The sequence below is a fragment of the Populus trichocarpa genome, chromosome 11 (assembly GCF_000002775.5).
Source record: "Populus trichocarpa isolate Nisqually-1 chromosome 11, P.trichocarpa_v4.1, whole genome shotgun sequence".
NCBI classification, from domain to species: domain Eukaryota; kingdom Viridiplantae; phylum Streptophyta; class Magnoliopsida; order Malpighiales; family Salicaceae; genus Populus; species Populus trichocarpa.
In genome coordinates, this window is record NC_037295.2 from 16,678,794 (window position 1) to 16,701,331 (window position 22,538).

At 38.0% G+C, this 22,538-nt stretch overlaps 3 protein-coding genes and 1 long non-coding RNA gene across 4 annotated transcripts; 1 reads left to right on the top strand and 3 right to left on the bottom strand.

The window, feature by feature from the left end:
* Positions 1 to 2,478: 2,478 nt before the first annotated feature.
* On the bottom strand, positions 2,479 to 3,605 carry LOC112323317 (uncharacterized). Its single transcript, XR_002976739.2, has 2 exons — positions 3,457 to 3,605; positions 2,479 to 3,376 (listed from the first exon to the last, which is right to left on the bottom strand). It is a non-coding gene; the product is annotated as an uncharacterized LOC112323317 (long non-coding RNA).
* Positions 3,606 to 7,306: 3,701 nt separating this feature from the next.
* On the bottom strand, positions 7,307 to 9,217 carry LOC7470929 (protein ACCELERATED CELL DEATH 6). The gene is made up of 3 exons (XM_002317535.3): positions 8,510 to 9,217; positions 7,762 to 8,294; positions 7,307 to 7,620 (listed from the first exon to the last, which is right to left on the bottom strand). Exons 1-3 carry the CDS (start codon positions 9,102 to 9,104, stop codon positions 7,438 to 7,440), a joined length of 1,311 nt encoding a protein of 436 aa, XP_002317571.2. The 5' UTR covers positions 9,105 to 9,217; the 3' UTR covers positions 7,307 to 7,437.
* Positions 9,218 to 12,312: 3,095 nt separating this feature from the next.
* LOC7454412 (ABC transporter B family member 15) lies at positions 12,313 to 17,474 on the top strand. Its single transcript, XM_052456958.1, is given in 8 exon segments — positions 12,313 to 12,495; positions 12,582 to 12,636; positions 12,780 to 12,967; positions 13,491 to 13,948; positions 14,042 to 14,582; positions 14,911 to 16,084; positions 16,208 to 16,868; positions 17,021 to 17,474. Coding segments are annotated over 8 exon segments (3,714 nt in total).
* Positions 17,475 to 20,718: 3,244 nt separating this feature from the next.
* LOC7470930 (protein NDR1) lies at positions 20,719 to 21,646 on the bottom strand. The gene has a single exon (XM_002317536.4). The coding sequence runs from the start codon at positions 21,522 to 21,524 to the stop codon at positions 20,898 to 20,900; it is 627 nt and encodes a 208-aa protein (XP_002317572.1). The 5' UTR covers positions 21,525 to 21,646; the 3' UTR covers positions 20,719 to 20,897.
* Positions 21,647 to 22,538: the final 892 nt, after the last annotated feature.

Genomic DNA, 22,538 nt, shown 5'->3' on the forward strand with positions numbered 1-22,538 from the left:
TTTGATAATATAATTTATTTTTATTTTTATTTTGAATTTTATGTACTTTAAATTTTGTTTTTTTTTATTTTGTGTTATGTATTTGAATTGAAACTTTATTGTTAACTTGACAAATTTATATATCCAAATTAATGATTGATCTTAAAAAATAATTTATGTGTATTATATCATAACCCAGGACAAGAAAAATTCATGGCTTTGCACCTGGTCTCAGATGTGCCTTTCTTAAGAAAATGGCAAAAATCCAACACACTGTCCCTAGTTTTCTTGGGCATCGCTACCCTAGATTTCACCACCAGTCTCCTTCAGCACTACAATTTTGCAGTTATGGGAGAAAAGTTGACAAGAAGAGTACGTGAGAAACTACTAGCAAAGCTTATGAGTTTTGAAATAGCGTGGTTTGATGATGATGAGAACACGAGTGCAGCAATTTGTGCAAGGTTAGCCACTGAAGCCAACATGGTTGGATCCCTTGTTGGGGACCGCATGTCATTGCTGATTCAAGCATTCTTCAGATCTCTCTTTGCTTATACACTAAGTCTTATTCTTACATGTAAGCTAGCCCTTGTGATGATTGCAGTGCAGCCATTAGTTGTTGGGAGCTATTATTCAAAGAGTGTTTTAATGAGAAGTATGACAGGAAAGGCACAAAAAGCACAATAGGAAGGAAGTTGATAGGCAAGTGAAGCTGTTATTAACCATAGAACCACATAACAGTATTCTCTTCCTAGAGGAGAATGTTGGGGCTTTTCAGTGCTACCCTGAGAGGTCCCAAAGAGGAGAGTTCTAGACACTCATGGCTGTCAGGTTTTGGCATGTTTAGCTCACAATCTTTTAACACAGCTTCTACTGCACTAGCTTTCTGGTATGGTGAGAGGCTTTTGACGGAAGGGTTAATATCCCCAGAGAAACTTTTCCAAGCGTTTTTTATACTGCTTATGTCATTGCAGAAGCTGGAAGTATGACCAATGATTTATCAAAAGGAGGGAATGACATTGGATCCGTGTTTGCAATCCTAGATAGGAAAAGCGAGATTGACCCAAGTAACTTGTGGGGTACATTGGACATCAAGAAAAGGTTAAATGGCTAAGTTGAGCTCAACATTGTCTTCTTTGTATATCCAACAAGAACAGATCAAATGACCTTCAAAGGCTTGAACCTCAAAATTGATGCAGGGAAGACAGTAACACTGGCGGGGCCAAGTGGTTCTGGAAAAGCTACCATATATCTTTGGACTTATCGAGAGGTTTTACGATCCCATGAAACAAGCAGTTTTTATCGACAGACAGGACATAAAGAGCTACAATTTGAGGTCACTTACTACGTACGAAATTAGCACCTTGAATTAATGGGTGTACCATTTTCTTCAAATTGTTCTGGAAGCACTCTCGTAACTTAAAATTTTGAAGCATATCATGAATACGAAAAAAGAACTCCAAATATCATTTGAAACAGTTTTAGTTTGACAAGATTAGAAACTTCATGTACTACCACAGCATCAGTATCTACTTACTAGATAAATTTACTGTTTTTACTGCAAAGAATCAAGAAACTTACTACAAAATTACCTGATTTTGGATTTGTTTGCTTGTTTTCCAATGCATCCAACTGGGTTTCATCAGAAGCATGAGTATATTTTGATGTGAATTCAATGGAATTAATCGGACAATGGATAGCAGTAATCACGTTTTGTAATTTGTTTATACATGTTCTATCTATGGAATTTGATTCCAAAGGCTCATCACCCGCACAAACCAAATGCTTTGGATACCTTAACAGAAGCTGTCCAAAAACGTTGTCATAACATTTTGAAGCAGAAGGCAGAAGACTTCCTTGGTGATCTCATTTATTGATTCTGGACTTCATCTTCCAGAAATAAAAAATCAAGAACTGGCAGATTTCAGAAACAAGAAAAACCCGCAGCAACTGGAGCAGAAACAAGAAGTTAATAACATGGAAAGCAATCCCCACAATATAAGTTACACTGTCAACAAAGGGTTGATCAGGCAAAACAGCAACAATTCCTGACAGGAATGCAATCCCTGCTGATTGTAGCGCTATACAAGTTAGCACGGTAGCACTTGCCAGGTAGTAAACATAGGACTCATCGTTACTAACAGCTCCCCAAAAAATTATGCATGCTGCGATTATGGAGCTGGTCATGGCAATCGCGTCTGAGAAAACAAACCATCTCAGATGTTTGCTTGATTCGAGTAATGCTACGCCTTGCTTGAGGCCAAGATCATTGTTAAAGCCTCCAGGAAGTGTGAAAGCTGCTGCAAACGTTACTGTTGCGATTAGTGTTGCTACCATTAAGAGGGTATTTCCCATTCGCTTGTAAGTTTGAATCCTGGCAATAGCTTCTTGGTCTGTAAAGAGAATATTACACCTGCAGAGACAATTACATCAGCAAATAATATAAAATCTGTTAGTCCCATGCAATCTGCTGATTCCACTACATCAGCCTTGGAAGTCTCCTAATCCCAAGCAACTGCATTCCTTAGTTAGAATGATTAATTGACATTCCCTTTGTAATACATGTAATTGATTGGACTTACCTTACATTGCTAAGTTTCTGTAAATAGAAAAGTCTACCGATGTACTAATATTTATACTGCATACAACTTAATAGAAGACACGGTTGTGTAGCAATAATTCTCAATCTCTCTGCTCTCATCTTTTTCTCTTCCATTGAGTTTATAATCTTTATATGGTATCAGAGCTCTTTGGAGCTAACCCTCAAAAATCGATCCTACCCAAACCAATGGCCAACACACCCAAATCTGGAGAATCAAGTAATCTTGATATGTCAAAACTGATTTCTGAAATGTCAAAACTTTCCTCTCCTCCACTCTCATCCCATTCCTTGCCCACCTCCTTCAATATTTCATCCTTGTTCACTGTCCCCATGGATCGCACCAACTACCTGAGTTGGAAATCCCAATTTGAAGATATACTGGAGATGCATGGCTTTACAGCAGTCATCAAAAACAACACAGAACCACCCAAAGTGCAAGAAGATGGTTCTGTGCACCCAGAATTAGCAAAAGATAAATTGGTCCTGAGTTGGATCAAAGCAACTTCCTCCTCTTCCATCAAAACACTTCTCATCCCATGCACCACTGCTCATCAAGCCTGGACCATGCTGGCCAAGCGTCTTTCACCTCTTGCTAGCACCCGTGTACGGATCCTTCGAGACCAAATTCGCACTCTCCGGAAGGACAGCAGCACCACAGTGGTTGATTATCTCAACTATGCCAAATCACTCTTTGATTCTCTCATACAATCTGGTGCAACCATGGACGATGATGAATTAATCAGTTATGTTTTGGATGGACTTGGTCTTGAATATAAAGAGCTAGCCACAACACTTCACCTGCATCCCGATATTGACTTTGATCAATTCTATGATTTAGCTCTAAGAGAAGAGCATTTACAGAAACGCATGTCTCTTACCATGACTTCAGGAGTTGCTATGGCTGCTGACCGTATGCCCAAAGAACGCCCCTTCAATTCACACATGCCCAGTCATAATCATGGATTTGGAAGAGGACGCGGTCGTGGCAGGAATTGGAATCAAGGGCGTGGACCAAGGCGAACAGGGCATTGGGAGCCGGCTCAAGGGGCTTGGTTTCCAGACCGCAACTCTCAGCCACGTGACCCTCAATCTGCTGTCCTCACTTCTTCTCCTGCTACTCTCTCTGATGGGCGCCCTCCTCTGCTTCCAACACCTCAAGGCAGATTCTCAAATACCCAACGCAGTGAAGTCATTTGTTTTCGGTGTGATAAGCAGGGGCATATAGCTCGTTTTTGTCCTGACCGTCGGCCTCATGCATACATGGCAGAAAACTTTACCACCTCTTCTTCTCCTACAGCTGATGTGGCAAATACCAATTGGTGTCTTGATTCAGGTGCTACTCACCATATGACAACCAACGCAACCTCTCTCCCCGATGTTCATCCTTATACAGGTACAGATACAATTGTTGTTGGAAACGACAACCAATTAGCAATAACTCATATTGGCAATACACAATTGACCGGGTTGCATAAATCATTAAATCTTAATGAAGTTTTGTATGTGCCTGCTATTCGCAAAAACTTGATCTCTATCCGTCGTTTTTGCTGTGATAATGATTGTTACTTTAAGATGGATGCTAATGGGTTTTCTGTGAAGGACAACAAAACGGAGAAGGTACTCCTTACTGGCAGTAGTTTCGATGGCCTTTATCACATCCAGACATCCCCTTCTATTGCTCGTCAAATTGCTTGTTATGGAAAGCGTACAACACAAGATGTATGGCATGCCAGACTCGGACACCCATCTCATTCAGTTTTTACTACATTGTTGAATAAGTACAACTTACCACTTGATGGTGCAATTGTCTCCAATAAAAACTGTCATATCTGTCCGTTGGGAAAATCTTGTCGCTTACCTTTTGAAGACAGACAATCTCATGCTCAATTTCCATTAGCACTTTTACATCTTGATTTATGGGGTCCTGCACCAATCTCCTCAAATTTTGGCTATCGTTATTATTTTTCCATTGTCGATGATAATACTCGATTTACTTGGTTATATCCATTGGCTAAGAAATCAGATGTTCTTACTACATTTGTTCACTTCAAAAAGTTGGTGGAAAATCGGTTTAGCTCTCACATTAAACAACTGCAGGTTGATGGTGGAGGTGAATTTACCAGCAAATTATTTCTGACATTTTTACGTGATCATGGAATATCTCATCAGATCTCATGTCCGTACACTCCTCAACAAAATGGAGTGGTGGAAAGGAAACATCGACATATTGTTGCAATGGGACTCTGTTTATTGGCCCAGTCCCGCTTGCCCCACAGCTTTTGGGTTGAAGCCTTCTCTACTGCGGTTTTTCTGATTAATCGCCTACCAACTCCTAAGCTTGATCACATATCTCCTTATGAGAAATTACTTCAACGGACACCGGATTATGCATTTCTCAAAAGTTTTGGATGTGCCTGCTTTCCTCATATGGTCCCATACAACAGGCATAAATTATCCTTCAAATCTGTTCCATGTGTATTTATTGGCTATGATGATCATTACAAAGGCTATCGCTGTCTTGATCCTATTTCAAGTCGGATTTATATATCTCGGCATGTGATTTTTGATGAGGCAAGCTTCCCCTACCCACAACTTCAATCTACATCAGTTGCCCAATCCACACCCACGGTTCACCTTGATATTGGGCCCGATTTGTACTCTCAAGAAACTAACAATTCTACAAATCCAACCCACTCTGCCCCCATTATCCTTGACTCCCCATTGGTCACTACTTCTGCCAGCCCACAACCTTCCCCCACACCACCTCTCTCCCCTAGTCCAATAGTAGTCGTTCCTTCCCCTGTCTCCCAATCCAGCCATCCTCTACAAACCAGCTCTACAAACCCCACGTCTGTCACCCACACCACAACCCCCTCACCCATGTCAACGCCTCCTCCTTCCCCTATTGACCCATCTCTCCTCCCTAACTCTCCTGCTACACCAAACCCTCCTAAAAAATTTAAGAGTCTCAAGACCATCATCCCATTTGGTCCTGAACCAAAACCCCTCTACTCTCACACCACTCCGCACCCTTTACCCCAGGCTCTCTCTGCCGCTTGCTCTGATCCCATGTCCCTTGAACCCACAAGTTTCACCCAGGCCTCCAAATACAGTCACTGGCAAGCTACCATGCAGGATGAATATGATGCCCTTATGCAGAATCACACATGGTCTCTGGTTCCTGCCTCCTCTCACATGAACATTGTTGGCTGCAAATGGGTATTCAAAGTAAAACGGAAAGCTGATGGCTCCGTTGATCGCTACAAGGCTCGCCTTGTTGCCAAAGGCTTCAATCAACAGGAAGGATTTGATTATGCAGAGACCTTCAACCCGGTAGTTAAACCGGCCACCATTCGCACTATCTTGTCTCTAGCTGTGTCCTGTAACTGGTCTCTTCAACAACTTGATGTTCGGAATGCGTTCTTGAATGGCTACTTGGAAGAGACAGTTTACATGAAACAGCCCCCTGGCTTTCATGATTCCTCACGTCCTCAGGATGTATGTCAGCTCCATAAGGCTCTTTATGGCCTTAAGCAGGCTCCTAGAGCTTGGTTCCAACGTCTCAGTGCATTTCTCCTTGCTCAGGGATTTGCCCATAGTCAATCTGATGCATCGCTCTTCATTCATCGTTCCTCTTCCAGCACAATCTATGTTCTTGTTTATGTGGATGATATCATTGTCACTGGGTCTGACCTCCAACATATCCATAGGTTTCTTGATCAATTGTGCTCCACCTTTGACAGTCGCCGATTGGGTGAGCTCAACTTTTTCCTTGGCATGGAAATTACACGGTTCACTGATCATTTATTCCTCTCTCAAACTAGATATGCAGTTGATTTATTGAAACGGTTTAATATGACTGATTGTAAACCATGTCCTACACCGTTACCGTCTGACACGCGACTATCTTGTTTGGATGGCGATCCCTTGCCTGATCCCTCTACCTATCGCAGCATGGTGGGTGGCCTCCAATATCTCACTCTCTCGCGACCTGATATTTCCTTTGCTGTCAATCAAGTGTGTCAGTTCATGCACAACCCTCGTTCTTCCCATCTTCAGGTTGTCAAACGCATTCTTCGGTATATTAAGGGTACAGTTGAGCAAGGCCTTGTGTTTCACCAGTCCGATGACTTCACTTTACGCAGCTTCTCTGATGCTGATTGGGCTGGCTCTGTTGATGATCGACGATCTACCACTGGTGCTTGTATATTTTTCGGCCCTAATCTTCTCACATGGACTGCCAAGAAACAATCTACTGTTTCTCGTTCTAGCACTGAAGCTGAATATCGTGCCCTTGCCCACACGGCCGCTGAAATCTGCTGGTTTGGATTCTTATTTCGCGAACTTGGTATCCCTCTTCAGACTGCTCCTTGCATCTATGTCGATAATCTCTCTGCTATCCACATGGCTGCCAATCCAATTTTTCATGCTCGCACTCGGCATATTGAGATTGACTATCACTTTGTTCGCGAATTAGTTGCTCGAAAATCTCTCCATACCTTCTATGTTCCCTCCTCTCATCAGCTTGCTGACATATTCACCAAAGGCCTGAGTCGTGATCGATTCTCTTTTCTTAAGTCCAAGCTCAATCTTCGCGTTGCTCCGTTACGCTTGAGGGGGGGTAAAGAGAATATTACACCTGCAGAGACAATTACATCAGCAAATAATATAAAATCTGTTAGTCCCATGCAATCTGCTGATTCCACTACATCAGCCTTGGAAGTCTCCTAATCCCAAGCAACTGCATTCCTTAGTTAGAATGATTAATTGACATTCCCTTTGTAATACATGTAATTGATTGGACTTACCTTACATTGCTAAGTTTCTGTAAATAGAAAAGTCTACCGATGTACTAATATTTATACTGCATACAACTTAATAGAAGACACGGTTGTGTAGCAATAATTCTCAATCTCTCTGCTCTCATCTTTTTCTCTTCCATTGAGTTTATAATCTTTATAGTCTGCACATGGGGGATTCTTTTTCCCGGTGATTCGATTAGATACAACGATAAGTTTCCTCAATACGCATTTGATTCTATTCTGCAGTGTTAGAAGAGTATGGTGATTACAATGTCAAGCTTTTATATGTTGTTTTTCATAATACGTAACGCACCTAACAGCAATTGCTTCTAGGGCTAATTAAATTTTATGTACTTCTGAAAGCTATGAAATCATACTTACACAACGATATATAAAGCATGATTCTCTGATAGATCCATCAATATCAAAGACTGATTGGCCAGTTTCATTTCTGGCTCTGTGGTCCACTCTTTCATCCCATATCAAGCACCGCAGAATCCGAGTTTGTCTTTCAATAGCAGCCAAATGCAAAGGTGTGTTCCCACCATTATCTGCTTGATTTATGAGCCATTGTAACTCTGCTATTTCCACCACACATCTGACCACATTCACTTTTCCACTAAGAACGGCAAAATGAAGAACACTCCTCCCGTTCAGGTCCAGAAGCTCTCCAGAATCTGGGCAGTAGTGGATAATTCTTTCTATTACATCGGCATGACCATTCCTGGCTGCAACATGAAGGGGTGAATGGCCATTTTTATCCAATACATATGCAGTACACTCGTCAAATTCCAGCAATCTTTCAACCGCCCTGCGGTCTCCAAGGGATGCAGCATAATAGAGTGCGGTCCTGCCATGATGGTCAGCTTCTGTGATGAGGTGTGGTTTAGCTCTCAGAAGGATCTCCATGATATCTGACGTCACATATATAGAAACCGAATTATGATCTTAAAATAATTCAAGAGCTTGAATTCTACTTAGTACGAGTCATTTCAAGTTAGGTTACATCAGAAACCAAACAATCAGAAAGAAACACATAACAATGAGGATGTGAGCTTAAAAGATTCAATTGACAGCCATTTAATGTGGAGAAGTAAAAAGAAAGGATTGTCCAAGCACACGACACTACCTGAATGTCTCTCTATCACAGCAGCGTGCAAAGCAGTGTGGCCCTCTGATCCCCCATGAGCTGAAGCTGGATTTGATATCAGAATCTGATTCAAAACATCCTTCTTCCCTTCTCTAGCAGCAAGAAACAACGGAGACTCGCCAGCATAATTTTCAAAACAGGCCAACTTAGTATCAACCCTGAGCAACAACTTTACGACACTCATATTACCGTTCCTAACAGCCTCGTGTAAAACTGTATTATTCTCCTTGTTTCCCTGCCTCAGTATGTCAAACTTGCCAGTTTTTCCATTTTCAGTGCTTATCCTTTTTGCAGACAGAATTTCTTTCACCAGAAAATCAACAATAGAGAAGTGTCCACACCTTGCAGCAACATGTAGAGGACTGTCTCCACTCGAATTCGGCCTTGTAAGCAGAGACCTGCATCTATTATAGATTTCAACGACAACTCCTTTATGTCCAAATTGCACAGCAATATGGAGAGGTGTATTCCCTTGTGGAGTAAGTTTGGTAAGTAGCCTTGGATTTTCATTGAGAAGTTGAAGGAGAATATAAACATTTCCTGATTTTGCAACTCTGTATAGCCTTGAATCCATGAAATCCTACTGGCAAACAACTATCACAACTCTATCTGGGCATTGTATTCTAACGACGATGTGGTTTCAGGCGTCCATGTGAACATCTTGACCAAGAACATATAGGCAAATCAAAATTCAAAATTCCGACTAAGTTTTAGGTTTGTCTGTGAATTATTAGTCAAGAGATTAATTATTAATTATGTCTTGAAAGATCATTTGATGCTTGAATGAGCAATTAATTAATTTATGACTGAAAACCATTTCAACATAAAAGGTATATAGTACATAGTTCGGAGTAAGTAAGACCAAGACCACCTGCAAAGAAAATGGAACTTCTGAACATGTCAAGGGAACTAGCAAACACCGAGACGCTACAATAAAAAAATCAAAATAATTATCAATCATTAAAGTTTTTTTAAAAAAATATTTTTTGTGAGAAAATACGATTTTTGAAAATGCTCAATAAATTAAAAAAACCAACTCAAACACTTAAATTCAAGTAAATTTTAAGCAAATAAAAAGATTCCAAAATTCGTAGCCATTAATTCTTTTATCAAAATAAAATATTAAAATTACAAAAACATTCAAGATAAAAAACTTGGAAATTTATTGATAATTAAAATTTTAAAAACCATTTCATTAATATAATTATAGTTTAAAAAAAAATATAAAAAAACATTTCAAATAATTTTGGTGCGATGAGATTGCCGAAGCTTCTGTGGACTCATTCAAGCGGATTCCCCTTATTTCATATACTTATGCCCTTCTGCCTCAATTCTCGTACACAGATGCCGTACGTTTTGGTGTAACAACGATTGAAAGAAATCATAATATATTAAATAAAAGGCAGAGAACTTAAAATTACAATTCCAAGATGGACAATTAGCATATTTTTTTCTTCATATTCAAGATATTTTATGATGTTATGTATGTTTGAAGACAAAAGGCATATTTATGTTGGTAATTAGCTATTTATGAAGATAAAAAGCAAGTTTCTGTTGTTAAAACGGACCGGTTTCGGTTCAGTTTGATTATTTTAGAAAAAAAACCGATTTAAACTGGTTTGGCTCGGTTTTTCCCGTTTGACTAGATTTTTTCTGGTTTTTTTGTCTATTCAGTTTTTTCGATTTCAGGCTTATAAAACCAAACCGGTCAGTTTTTTAATATTCTAATCGATTTAATCCGTTTTTTTTTTCACAATTTGATTTTTTTAATTATTATTTTTTTAATTTTTTTGATTTAATCAATTTTTTATTTATTTATTCTTTACTTGCTGTTTGGCCGTCAAGCGTGAATTTCTAGAAAGCTCAACGATTAGTACACATTACAAGACAAAGTTAATTTTTTCAAGAAATCAGTCTGATGTCGTTCTCTGCTCTTTATCGCCAGTAAATAGCTCCCTCAACTTGTCAATGGCTATTCCCTTTCAAGCAAACACCGATGAGTGGAGTGCCAATATTTCCCACTAATGAAACAACAAAGCATCACAATCACTGACTCTTATTTTGAGATCATTTGAAAGAGTAAACAATTATTCTTTTTCACGAGGTAAGTCATAAGGTATTGTTGATATTTAAAAACTGCCCTATTTTACATGCATATGCGTGTTGAAAATGAAATTAAAAGGTGTCCCCCCCCCAAACAGGCAGAGTTCTTGCTGGAATGTAATGGTGTCATATAGGAGTTTTTACTGATGTTTTCATTTTCCGGGACAACCGTTACGACAATTGCAGTTTTTAAGATGATTTTCGAAGCAAAAGCTTCATGAATCAATATTTAATTCCCTAAAAACAAAAGGGGTAACACCTTTTTTACTTGTAATCCGTAGACACACAGCAATGAATTTGATTTGTGCTATCTTAATTATTGAACATATCTTCCAAAGTTTAGTGTTCCTTCGATTCCTCAAGAGTAATCTAACGCAGAAGTAGAGTTGCTTTGTACGTTTTTTTAACTAACAGATCACCAATTCACCATGTCCCATGTACAAGAAGAAAAAGAAAACACGAGGGAAGTTTTCTGAGTAATTTGATGGGAGAAGACGGGGAACAACCCTTGTCGTTCTTTGCTTTTCTCTCCTGTTCTTCAGCTCCTTTTCTTCTTCTTCTTGGCTTTTTCTCTCCTCTCTTACTTCTCTTCATTTTTCTCTTTGCCCCGCATCATAGTAAGATCAAAACTATATATTTGACTGATAACATAATTTATTCTTCATCATTAAAGAAGATCACTGTAAAAGAAACATAAATAAATTCAAAAAATTAGATCATAGTCTGCACACCCTGTGAAACATAATCCTCGGCAAAGTTTTGACAGCAGATAAATTTAAGCGGTTGATTGTTACATGTGAGAAAAGGTCATGTATACAGCACAAGAATGGAATCTGAGAAAGATGACTTTATCCAAATGTCTTATGCAATGAACACTTACAATATCTTTCCAAAAAAATTTAAGGGGCGTAAGAACAAGAATCTAAGAATACATACTAAGTTGACGTATTTAATGTCCTGGATAAATGATACTCTCTAATATCTCATGTACACATTTCTCTTTTTCTTTCATAGAAGAAGTGCACTTAACAACTAGTTTAAGGGAAAGAAAGATCTGTTATATAATCATTGGAGGAAAATCTCAAGTATTTCAGTATCTTGTTTCTACTTTTTTGGCAGGAGATGTCATTCTGCAGGCAGAATTTGTTTCTTGGCAAAACATGGGCAAAATGCGATACCAAATAAAACCAAGCCAAAAGGAAAACAATGAGTTACTGACCATACATAACTATGGATATGCAAAGAAAGATCCTAACCTGATCATAATCATCACATCAAGGATATTGTGAATACTATTTATTTATTGGATTATAATGTCTATATTATCAGCAATAGTGACAGAGAATGATTCTTGGCAAAAAAATTTTCCAGCATGTATACAAAATAAATATTGAACCAACGAATAGCATGAGGGATATCAACATTAATTTTGATTCCCTGGTCACCCTGTGAAGAATCAAGTGCCGGCTAATTTACTAGATGGCTGGATGCCTCTGGCATTCTCACAAAAGTTTAATGACATGAAAACAATATAAGCAAAAATAGGGACTAGAATATGATTAAAGGTGTCTAGTAGCTCTTAGCAATGCCTACAAAGAGCTGTCTAAGTTGAAGGTTAAGTACTGATGAAAGCTATCTTATACCTTTGAAATCTCGTCACTCTCCAAGGAGCATAGAAAATGGGTGGTAAAGATAGCATGTTTCGGTACGCTGATGGCATGGACAAGTTGTTGATGTTCTTTGGGGTTTTGGGCAGTGTTGGAGAAGGGTTACGACACCCTCTCACAATGTATGTTCTTAGCCATGTCATCAATGACTATGGTAGCTCTGGTATTTCTTTGTCTACTGATACTGTAAACAAGGTGAGCAATTTAACAGTCATGCATTGTACTTCAAGAAATGCTTTGAATGATATGTCGATTAACTTTCTGTTAATTCCACTTGTCAGTATTCTCTCAAGCTCCTGTATATTGCAATTGCTGTTGGACTTGCTGCATTTGTTGGTTAGTTCATTCTTAGTAACTCCATCTAACTACTTTCAGACTTCGTTTTTGCTAAAAGACTAGTACTACACTAATCAGTAGAGAAATCGGGAAGTTAACTGTTCCTTTGTTGCATTTTTTCGGGTCTTTGTTTACTTTGACAGAAGGATTGTGTTGGACGAGAACTGCTGAGAGACAGACTTCTCGGATGAGAACGGAATATTTGAAATCGGTCCTTAGACAAGAAGTTGGTTTCTTTGACACTCAAGATGCTGGTTCTTCCACAACCTATCAAGTTGTCAGCACCATCTCCAACGATGCCAGTGCTATCCAAGTAGCAATATGTGAGAAGGTTCGATTTCAGTTTCTTTCATTTGCTTTATTCAGTTTCAGATAAACCTGGGTGTTGAGAACTCAAAAATACACAACTAAGAGTATCTCTTTGGTACAGATTGAAATTCCTGTATATATATTATCAAAACCTGACTGAAAACATTCCAACCAAATGATTCATAATTATGCCCATCAACTTAAGATTTCATGTTATATCAGCAGAGTGATCCTACCAAGTAAATGCATATCTATAATCATGGAGCTACTAAGATTCCATGAATAGCACTTCTGCTCCATAGCACTGTATAGTTCATTTCTCCAATATCTTGCTTGTTGGCTTGGAATCTGTCTGGTGTATGCAAATCTGTTGGAAAATGATAAAATGCTTGCCCACAACTTGAGCATCATCCTTAAAGCATAGAATGAGTACAAATTTAATTATCCCATTAGCAGATAAATACAAGAAGAACTCAGAGTAGAACTGTTTTGTTAACATCCATGCTGTGATTGAAGTTATAAAAATGGATTGTTGTTGCTTGCAGATACCTGACTGCCTTGCACAAATGTCATGCTTCTTCTTCTGCCTTGTGTTTTCCTTCATACTATCGTGGAAGTTTACTCTGGCAGCTCTTCCTTTTGCATTGATGTTTATTGTCCCGGGACTTGTATTCGGGAAGCTCATGATGGACGTGACAATGAAGATGATTGAAGCTTATGGAGTTGCTGGTGGGATTGCGGAACAAGCCATTTCTTCAATAAGAACTGTATACTCATATGTGGCGGAGAATCAAACACTAGACCGGTTCAGCCGAGCACTTCAAGAGACTATAGAATTAGGAATAAAGCAAGGTTTCGCAAAGGGATTGATGATGGGAAGCATGGGAATGGTTTATGTAAGTTGGGCATTTCAAGCTTGGGCTGGCACTTATTTGGTGACTGAGAAGGGAGAAAAGGGTGGTTCTATCTTTGTAGCTGGAATCAATATAATGATGGGAGGACTGTGAGTTATTTTTATTAAGCTAACTTCTCTTTGCCGCGGACTAAGTTTATCTGATCTCAATTCTGGAAATCACAGTTCTTTTTTCATTTGCAGGAGCGTATTAGGTGCACTCCCAAATCTAACTTCCATCACAGAGGCAACAGTTGCTGCTACGCGTATTTTTCAAATGATTGAACGAACTCCAAGTATAGACTTGGAAGACAAGAAGGGGAAGGCTTTATCATATGCAAGAGGAGAAATTGATTTTCAGGACATACATTTTAGCTATCCATCAAGACCTGACACACCAATCTTGCGAGGGTTGAATCTCAGGATTCCAGCTGGGAAGACAGTTGGTCTTGTGGGAGGCAGTGGCTCCGGAAAGTCTACAGTCATTTCATTGCTTCAAAGATTTTATGAGCCCAATGAAGGACAAATTCTCTTAGATGGACACAAAATAAATAGGCTTCAGCTCAAATGGTGGAGATCCCAAATGGGTCTAGTTAATCAGGAACCAGTCCTCTTTGCCACATCTATAAAGGAGAATATATTGTTTGGGAAGGAAGGTGCCTTGATGGATGATGTGATCAATGCTGCTAAGGATGCAAATGCACATGACTTCATAACTAAGTTAACTGATGGATATGAAACACAAGTAAGCTAAATTGTCTGAACTCAATATGTTATGTCTAGATTACTACTGTTAGCGAATTTGTTTCGAAAGCATTTCATACATATGCTAATGTAAAGTTCTCCTAGCATGCCTGAGATGCTACAAAAATAAATGGTACAAGGTGATTCTTGAATTCCTAGGCATTACTTCAATATTGTATGTTCGGAATTTATTTAAGTAGAAGCTCTGAAATATGCAAATTGCTTGTGATATAGTTTTAGTTCCCAATTAATGTCCTGAGCTGATTTAAACAAAACCATCATGAATTAGATGCACAGTCTGAAATAACAGTTCATGATGGATTCCACAGGTTGGCCAGTTTGGATTCCAATTATCTGGGGGGCAAAAGCAGCGTATTGCCATTGCAAGGGCTCTGATCAGAGACCCCAAAATCCTGCTTCTAGATGAGGCAACCAGTGCACTGGATGCACAGTCTGAAAGAATAGTTCAGGATGCAATTGATCAGGCATCGAAAGGAAGGACAACAATCACCATTGCGCATCGCCTCTCCACAATCAGAACAGCAAACCTGATTGTTGTTCTTCAATCAGGGAGAGTAATTGAATCAGGTTCACATGACCAGTTAATGCAAATAAATAATGGAAGAGGTGGAGAATACTTCCGGATGGTGCAGTTGCAACAGATGGCAGCACAGAAAGAAAATTTTAATGACTTCATCTATAGAAATGATGGAAAGAACTCCTTTAGGATGAGTCCTGCTCCCAGTCCGGTTAGCTTGAGAAAAAGCACTCCACGCACCCCAGTGTTAAGCCCCTTTAGCCCAGCATTGTCTATCGGCACACCTTATTCCTACTCAATCTATGATCCTGATGATGAAAGTTTCGAAGACGACTTAAACCAACTGAATTATCCGGCACCTTCTCAGTGGCGTCTGCTGAAAATGAATGCACCTGAATGGGGACGAGGCTTGACTGGATGCTTGGCTGCAATAGGTGCTGGAGCGGTTCAACCTATTAATGCTTACTGTGCAGGATCACTTATGTCAAACTACTTCCGCAGTGACAAATCTGCTATCAAACATAAATCCAACGTATTGGCCTTGATTTTTTTATTTATTGGTGCTCTCAACTTCATCACCAGCCTCCTCCAACATTATAATTTTGCAATTATGGGAGAGAGGTTGACGAAAAGAGTACGCGAGAAACTGCTAGCAAAGCTGATGACTTTTGAGATAGGGTGGTTTGATGATGATGAGAATACAAGTGCAGCAATTTGTGCAAGGCTAGCCACTGAAGCCAGCATGGTTCGCTCCCTTGTTGGGGATCGGATGTCATTGCTAGTACAAACATTCTTTGGTTCTGTCTTTGCTTATTCAATAGGACTTGTTCTAACATGGAGGCTAACCCTTGTTATGATAGCTGTGCAACCATTAGTTATTGGAAGTTTTTATTTGAGGAGTGTTTTGATGAAAAGTATGGCCGGGAAAGCACAAAAGGCACAAATGGAAGGAAGCCAACTAGCAAGTGAAGCTGTTATTAACCACAGAACTATAGCTGCATTCTCTTCTGAGAAGAGAATGTTGGAGCTTTTCAAAGCCACCTTGAGAGGTCCTAAAGAAGAGAGTGTTAAGCACTCGTGGCTGTCAGGTCTTGGCCTGTTTTGCTCCCAGTTTTTTAACACGGCTTTTATCACACTAACATACTGGTATGGTGGGAGGCTCCTGACGGAAGGGTTAATAACCTCAGAGCGCCTTTTCCAAGCATTTTTGATACTGCTTTTCACTGCTTATGTCATTGCAGAAGCTGGAAGCATGACTAATGATATATCCAAAGGAGGCAATGCAATTCGAACAATATTTGCAATTCTCGATAGGAAAAGTGAGATTGATCCAAACAACTCATTTGGTGCTTCGAACATCAGGAGAAAGTTAAATGGCCAAGTGGAGTTCAACAATGTCTACTTTGCTTATCCAACAAGACCAGATCAAATGATCTTCAAAGGCTTGAACCTCAAAATTGATGCAGGGAAGACAGTGGCACTGGTAGGGCCAAGTGGTTCTGGAAAATCTACTATCATTGGACTTATTGAGAGGTTTTACGATCCCTTGAAAGGAGCAGTTTTTATTGACAGACAGGACATAAAGAGATACAATTTGAGAATGCTGAGATCTCATATTGCACTAGTCAGTCAAGAACCAACACTGTTTGCTGGCACTATCCGCGAAAATATTGCCTATGGCAAAGAGAATGCAAGAGAATCTGAGATACGAAAGGCTGCAGTTGTTGCCAATGCACATGAATTCATCAGGTATAAGAAATATTTAATCAAATGTACTCAGATATATTCATATGAGTGAATGTCATGGTTTACAGGACCAATACAAAAATTCTTTACCTGGTGAAGCTGCAAACGAAAGCTATAGATCTCTTGTGTTTGATTTGATTTCTTCCTTTTTGCAGTGGAATGAAAGATGGGTATGATACCTACTGTGGAGAAAGAGGAGTTCAGCTATCAGGAGGTCAAAAACAAAGGATAGCACTTGCTCGTGCGATACTGAAGGATCCTTCAATCCTGTTGTTGGATGAGGCAACCAGTGCACTTGACAGTGTGTCAGAGAGCTTAGTTCAAGAGGCACTTGAGAACATGATGGTTGGCAGAACATGTGTAGTCATTGCTCACAGACTGTCAACAATTCAGAAATCCAACAGCATTGCGGTTATCAAGAACGGAAAGGTTGTAGAACAAGGCTCACACAAAGAACTCATAGCATTAGGTAGCAGTGGAGAATACTACTCTCTGACAAAACTACAAAGCGGAAGCTCCTCTTATCAATAAAGCAGAATCATCTGGAGTCTGGACTGCCATAGGAGGAAAGTCTACTCTTTTTTAAGTCTGGACTGGCATGATTTTTGAAGAAGATTCTGTGAATCCATTACTGCAACTTAAATTTAACACATTACATACTCCTCAAGCTTAGAAATCATGCTTCCAAATGAAATTTTTTTTAATAAAATTGCTAGTTTTTGGAGAATTACAATGGCATCAAATCATGTGAAGAAAATTATGTTTTCTACTTGAGCTAAATGCCATAGCCCTGTCTCTGTTTATGACAGCACCCTGCTATAGCCCTGTCTCTGTTTATGACAGCACCCTGCTATGTCCCATTCCTTCATAAAAATGTGTAAGAACAATGCCCTCCCTTCTAAAATAACGAGACCATATAGCCCTAAAAATGTTTTTACCCTTCCACCGCATTGCAGTCTGCATTTTGCATAACATTCTCGCGATGATCAATGAATGATTTACAGGAAGGTACCATTTCAGCAAACAATAAACTTTATGGTAAAATCATCTCTGAATTTAAGTGCTGGTACAGCTTTTTACCGAGACAGAGCAAATAGATTCTGTTGTAATTTATTATTATCTTTGTCACAGAGAATTTGAAGGGTGACTAATCCATCTACTTCTATAAATAACTTGGTTTTACGTTTGAGAGTCAAAGCTGGAATACGTTCTCTTCTCTGTTCCCATCCAAATTCCTCTAAAATTACATGAACAAATATTTTCTTACAAGATTACTTGTCCAAATTATTATGCAGAAGAACGATTTTCAAATTTTTACAAGATTTCTGTACAAATTTAAATAGATCTTGTATTTGTTCTGTATTTTATCTTGTATATGTTTTAGGGATTAATTAAAAATAGAAAACATAGCTAGATATCGTCGGATATTTCAAATAAAGCTGACCTATTTTAGGGATTGATTAACAGTCTCTTTAGAATTGTAGTGGTGGTAGTGGTTCATAGTAATTTTTGCTTAGAAATATATCAAAATAAAATTTATTTTTTATTTTTAAAAATTATTTTTAAAATTAATATATCAAAATAATTTAAAAATATAAAAAATTAAATTTTAAAACAATAATATTTTAACTACATTTCCAAACACACCCTAAATCCACGCTCTAGATTCACTAATCATTTCCCCCATGAACAAAGAATGAGTTGCTATGCCAAGAAACTCCTGCGTGTAATAGTTTACGGACTCGCTCTCCTTTGTGAGTTGAATCAAACGACAAGAATTATATTATAGTGTTATTAAACTCATTCCAGTAAATTAATTTTAAAATTTATTTATCTAATATTTTTTGCCTAACCTTATGTTAAAGTTGGTTTAATATGATCTAGTTATTTTAATTGGTCCCAAGAAATTTACCTGACCCGTAAAAATAATATAAGAATAAAGTTAAAAATATATTTTTAATAAAATTGACAAAAAAAATTTATTTTGATTAAACTTATTGCGTAGCATAGGTTTAAAATTAAATCTCAGAAGAGTTGCTCTAACGTAATTTATTTGACTTGGACAATTCAAAAGCAACTCGGCCCACTGATAAAGAAAGTTTTAGGAGAAAATGAGAAAAAAAAAAGATGAAAGTAATAAAAATACATCTCACCCCAACTCTTTATCTAGTTTAGATTTAAGGGAAGTCAAAAACCTGGGTGACCCGCGCGATCGGTTAAAAACTCAATTGCAACTTATTGATTATTTAATTTTTTTTAATCAAAATAACATTGTTTTAATTTATATAAAAAAAAATGAGGTTAACTCTGGTGACCCAAGCAAAACTTATGACGATCCTTGAACCGGGTCGACCATCAGCCCGGTTTAAAAACTCTGGTTGAATTGAAAAGGAAAAGAAGTAAACAGTGAAGCTACATTAGCTACTCAATTAGGACAGTAGGGTATTAAAATCATGGCAAGCTTTATACATAAAAAGCTTTCACCAAAATCAACAGCAAGGACTCAGAAATTTCGTGCATAACCATTCCTGAACGCAAACGCGTGGCACTAAAATCAAGGAAAAGGATTATGATTTCTGGTGAAATTGCAAGGAAAATGGTAGGAAAAAACCTAGGAAACAACATCATCCTATATTCCTGCTTTCTTCAATCAATCAATCAATCGATCAAAATCTTCTTTTCACATATCAGGATACGAAGCTCAGTCACGTGACAATGTCCATAAATCCCTTTTTTTCTTTTTTCTTTTTTCCTTTTGTTTTCGCATCTTCGATCATTTTTTTGGTGAAAATTAAATTTAAAACAAATAAAAAATTTAATTTAAAAAAAACACTTTAAAAATAAAAAAACAATCCAGTTGTTGAAATGTTCATTGCTCTCATGTTTTACCAGTCGGCGAGCCATGCACAGAATTTCCGTGCTTTTACTTTAGATAGCGCTTTCTGTTGCCAAACATCTTCATAAATTCCTGGCTAATTGCTTGTTAAGACCTTCTCTCCTTGTCAGCACCATATTGTCCAAAAGCTAGCATCTTTCGTCGAAAAAACAAAGTATTAATTTCCACATCTTATCTCTAATGAAGCTAGGGGAATCTAATGCAAGAAACACAACTCTTGTCTCTTTCCAAAATTACCATTTCATTGCTTAAAAGAGTAAGAAAATGAGGGCAAAACTCCACTACTACTCAGAGTAACCCTCTCTCAGAACTCCCACAACTAGGACTCAGTACTCAGGTGACGATTTCTCCAAATGAAGTGAATTTTAGTGGAAGAGAATACTGAGAATGGGGCTGCCAAAGCTTTGCCGAAATTGAGTATCCAACAGTTTGGTGAAAAGGCAGTAATAACACTTGGTTTTGGTGAAACTGAAAGGTGACTTGAGCTCAACATTTCCAGAATAGAAAGGAGTCCATAAACCTGAATGCTCTATTCAGAAATAGAAGCAGCCACCATTTCTGGGTAGCTGATGTTCTTTCCAACAAACAGCAGGTTGTCTAAAAAATTTGTATTCGGGGAAAGCAAACCAAATTGTCTTAAATAGAGCTTAGCAAATTGCAGACCTTCTTCATTCTAATCTGTGAAAAATCCCTCTCATGCAATCATCACCTTAACATTCAATTTGAAGGGGACTTCAGTCCACAAGTTAAAGCATACACTCAGTCAATCAACTCATAAAAAAAATGACCATTCTGGAAGAAAACTGGTGGTGCCATTTATTAGCTCTCCTTTGCATCTGGCAGCAGAACAAACCAGTAATATTTCCACCAGAAAAGAAATTTGAATACTTCAATAAATTAATTGAACCTCTACACATCAACAGCAAATCCATCACAAAATGGTCAAAGCAATTTCAATTCTCTAAAAGAAGAAAATGTATATATCGTAACTTCCATGTATAAACTTCAGATACAATCTGTTAGTAAAAGAACAAGAATTTTCCAGAAAATAAAGATACCAAAAAAAACAAATCATCCCAAAACTCAAACATACCAAAATTCAGACATACTACAAGAAACAATGCCATCTAGATTCATCAAAAAATAAGCAAACCTAAAACCAAAAGGTTAGCAAAAAAAAATCCCATTTGCCCACAATAGCTCCTAATCTTATCTGCATTAGACTTGAGCTTTATGTCTTTGTGGTTGACTTTAATAATGGTAGCAATGACTTCCACATTAGCCTCCACCCTTATCTTATACCTCTTGGTCTTGAACATAAGAATCTTGTACCTCACTGAAGTAGCCAAATCCACCGGGAAAAGCGCCATCGACCCATTTGCCGGAGCTGCCTGGGAAACCACATCCCTGTCAATATTTGATATGGTGCCATTCTTTCTAGCACTCTTTTTATGCCCCTGATAAAACTTTGTTATAGTGAAATTCCCAATAACGTGGGACCTATTTGGAGTGTAAAATGTGACATTTATTGGATCATAGTACACACCCTTGTCTTTGTTGGTGTTTTTAAGTGTAAGTTCAAACTCAAGGGATGTAAGGTTTGAAGAGTTTGAGGTTTGGTCAAGAGGAAGGTAAAATTTGCTAAGTAGACAATTGGGTGATGAAGTACGCAAGCTGAGCCACATAAAAAGAGCTGTTAGCCCTAAAGTGAATATGAAGTTACAACAGCACCTACCGCAACCACCACCACCGGAATCAGGCATTATGAGGTGGTTTCCCGGTGAACCGTAAAAGGGCTATGATGGAGGAGATCAAGAAGGGAGAGAGATTGTTTTTGGGGAGAGAATAATTGAAGTTGTGGACCTTGTGGTCTTTGTTTACCTCTCGTTTTATAAAGGAGAAGAGTTGGGACAAAATGCACGATGTTTCTATCTTTGTTTAGAGATGTGATAAATGTACATGCAGGTGTTTTGGTTATAAATTCTGGCCAATGGGATCTAAGATTGGTGAGAGAAATGGAGGTGTTTGACTATTTAGACCAATGATGTTGTAAGGCAGTGGGGGGAGTACGTACACTGCTGGTGAGTAGATTGTTGCTGCTCTTCACCAGTGATAAATCTCAGTTACCTGTTATTTTTTATAATATTTTTTAAAAAATTTATTTTTATTTTTTAAAATTTATTTTTAATATTACTTCACATTAAATTTAAAACGTTGGAATATCAATCAATCCATAAGTATTATAAAAAATATAATTTAAATTTGATTCAAAATATATAAAAATAATAATTTTTTCAAACCATGCCTTACATCTCAGACAATATTTTTTAAAATCATTTATATTTTCCACATAAATACACCCATTAATTTTACACTTTTTATTGCAAACTTGGATATCATCGGTAGTTTATGTTAAAATATTTATTAATGTCCCAACAAGTGAGTTATCAATAGTTTAGTAATGTTCTTCCATGATTTTATAAATTTCTTAGAAATTTTAATTTCAGAAAGAGTAAACTTGATATTATTGGACAGCTAAAGTGGATTTTATATGGTATCCAATATATATCAAGAAAATCATAGTATATGACCATTATTTTTCAAAATGGACCGATATCTTCAAAATGATGTGCTATCCACGTGTCTTGTTGGTTATGAAGGAGAGCTTAAGATAGGTTAGACTTGAAAATTGATGTATCTTGACCCACAAAGTTAGATTGGAGGTGAGCAATCGATGAAGCCTTCTGAATGCTTAAGTTGTATACTTAATTTTTTTG

Bases quoted from the DNA above. Each gene is read 5' to 3' on its own strand.
- LOC7470930 (XM_002317536.4), bottom strand. From the start codon at position 21,524: ATGCCTGATTCCGGTGGTGGTGGTTGCGGTAGGTGCTGTTGTAACTTC.
- LOC7470929 (XM_002317535.3), bottom strand. From the start codon at position 9,104: ATGGATTCAAGGCTATACAGAGTTGCAAAATCAGGAAATGTTTATATT. The intron at 8,295-8,509 runs GTAGTGTCGTGT...ATGTGACGTCAG, and splicing joins TGTGATAGAGAGACATTCAG to ATATCATGGAGATCCTTCTG. The intron at 7,621-7,761 runs GTAAGTATGATT...CTAACACTGCAG, and splicing joins CATGCTTTATATATCGTTGT to AATAGAATCAAATGCGTATT.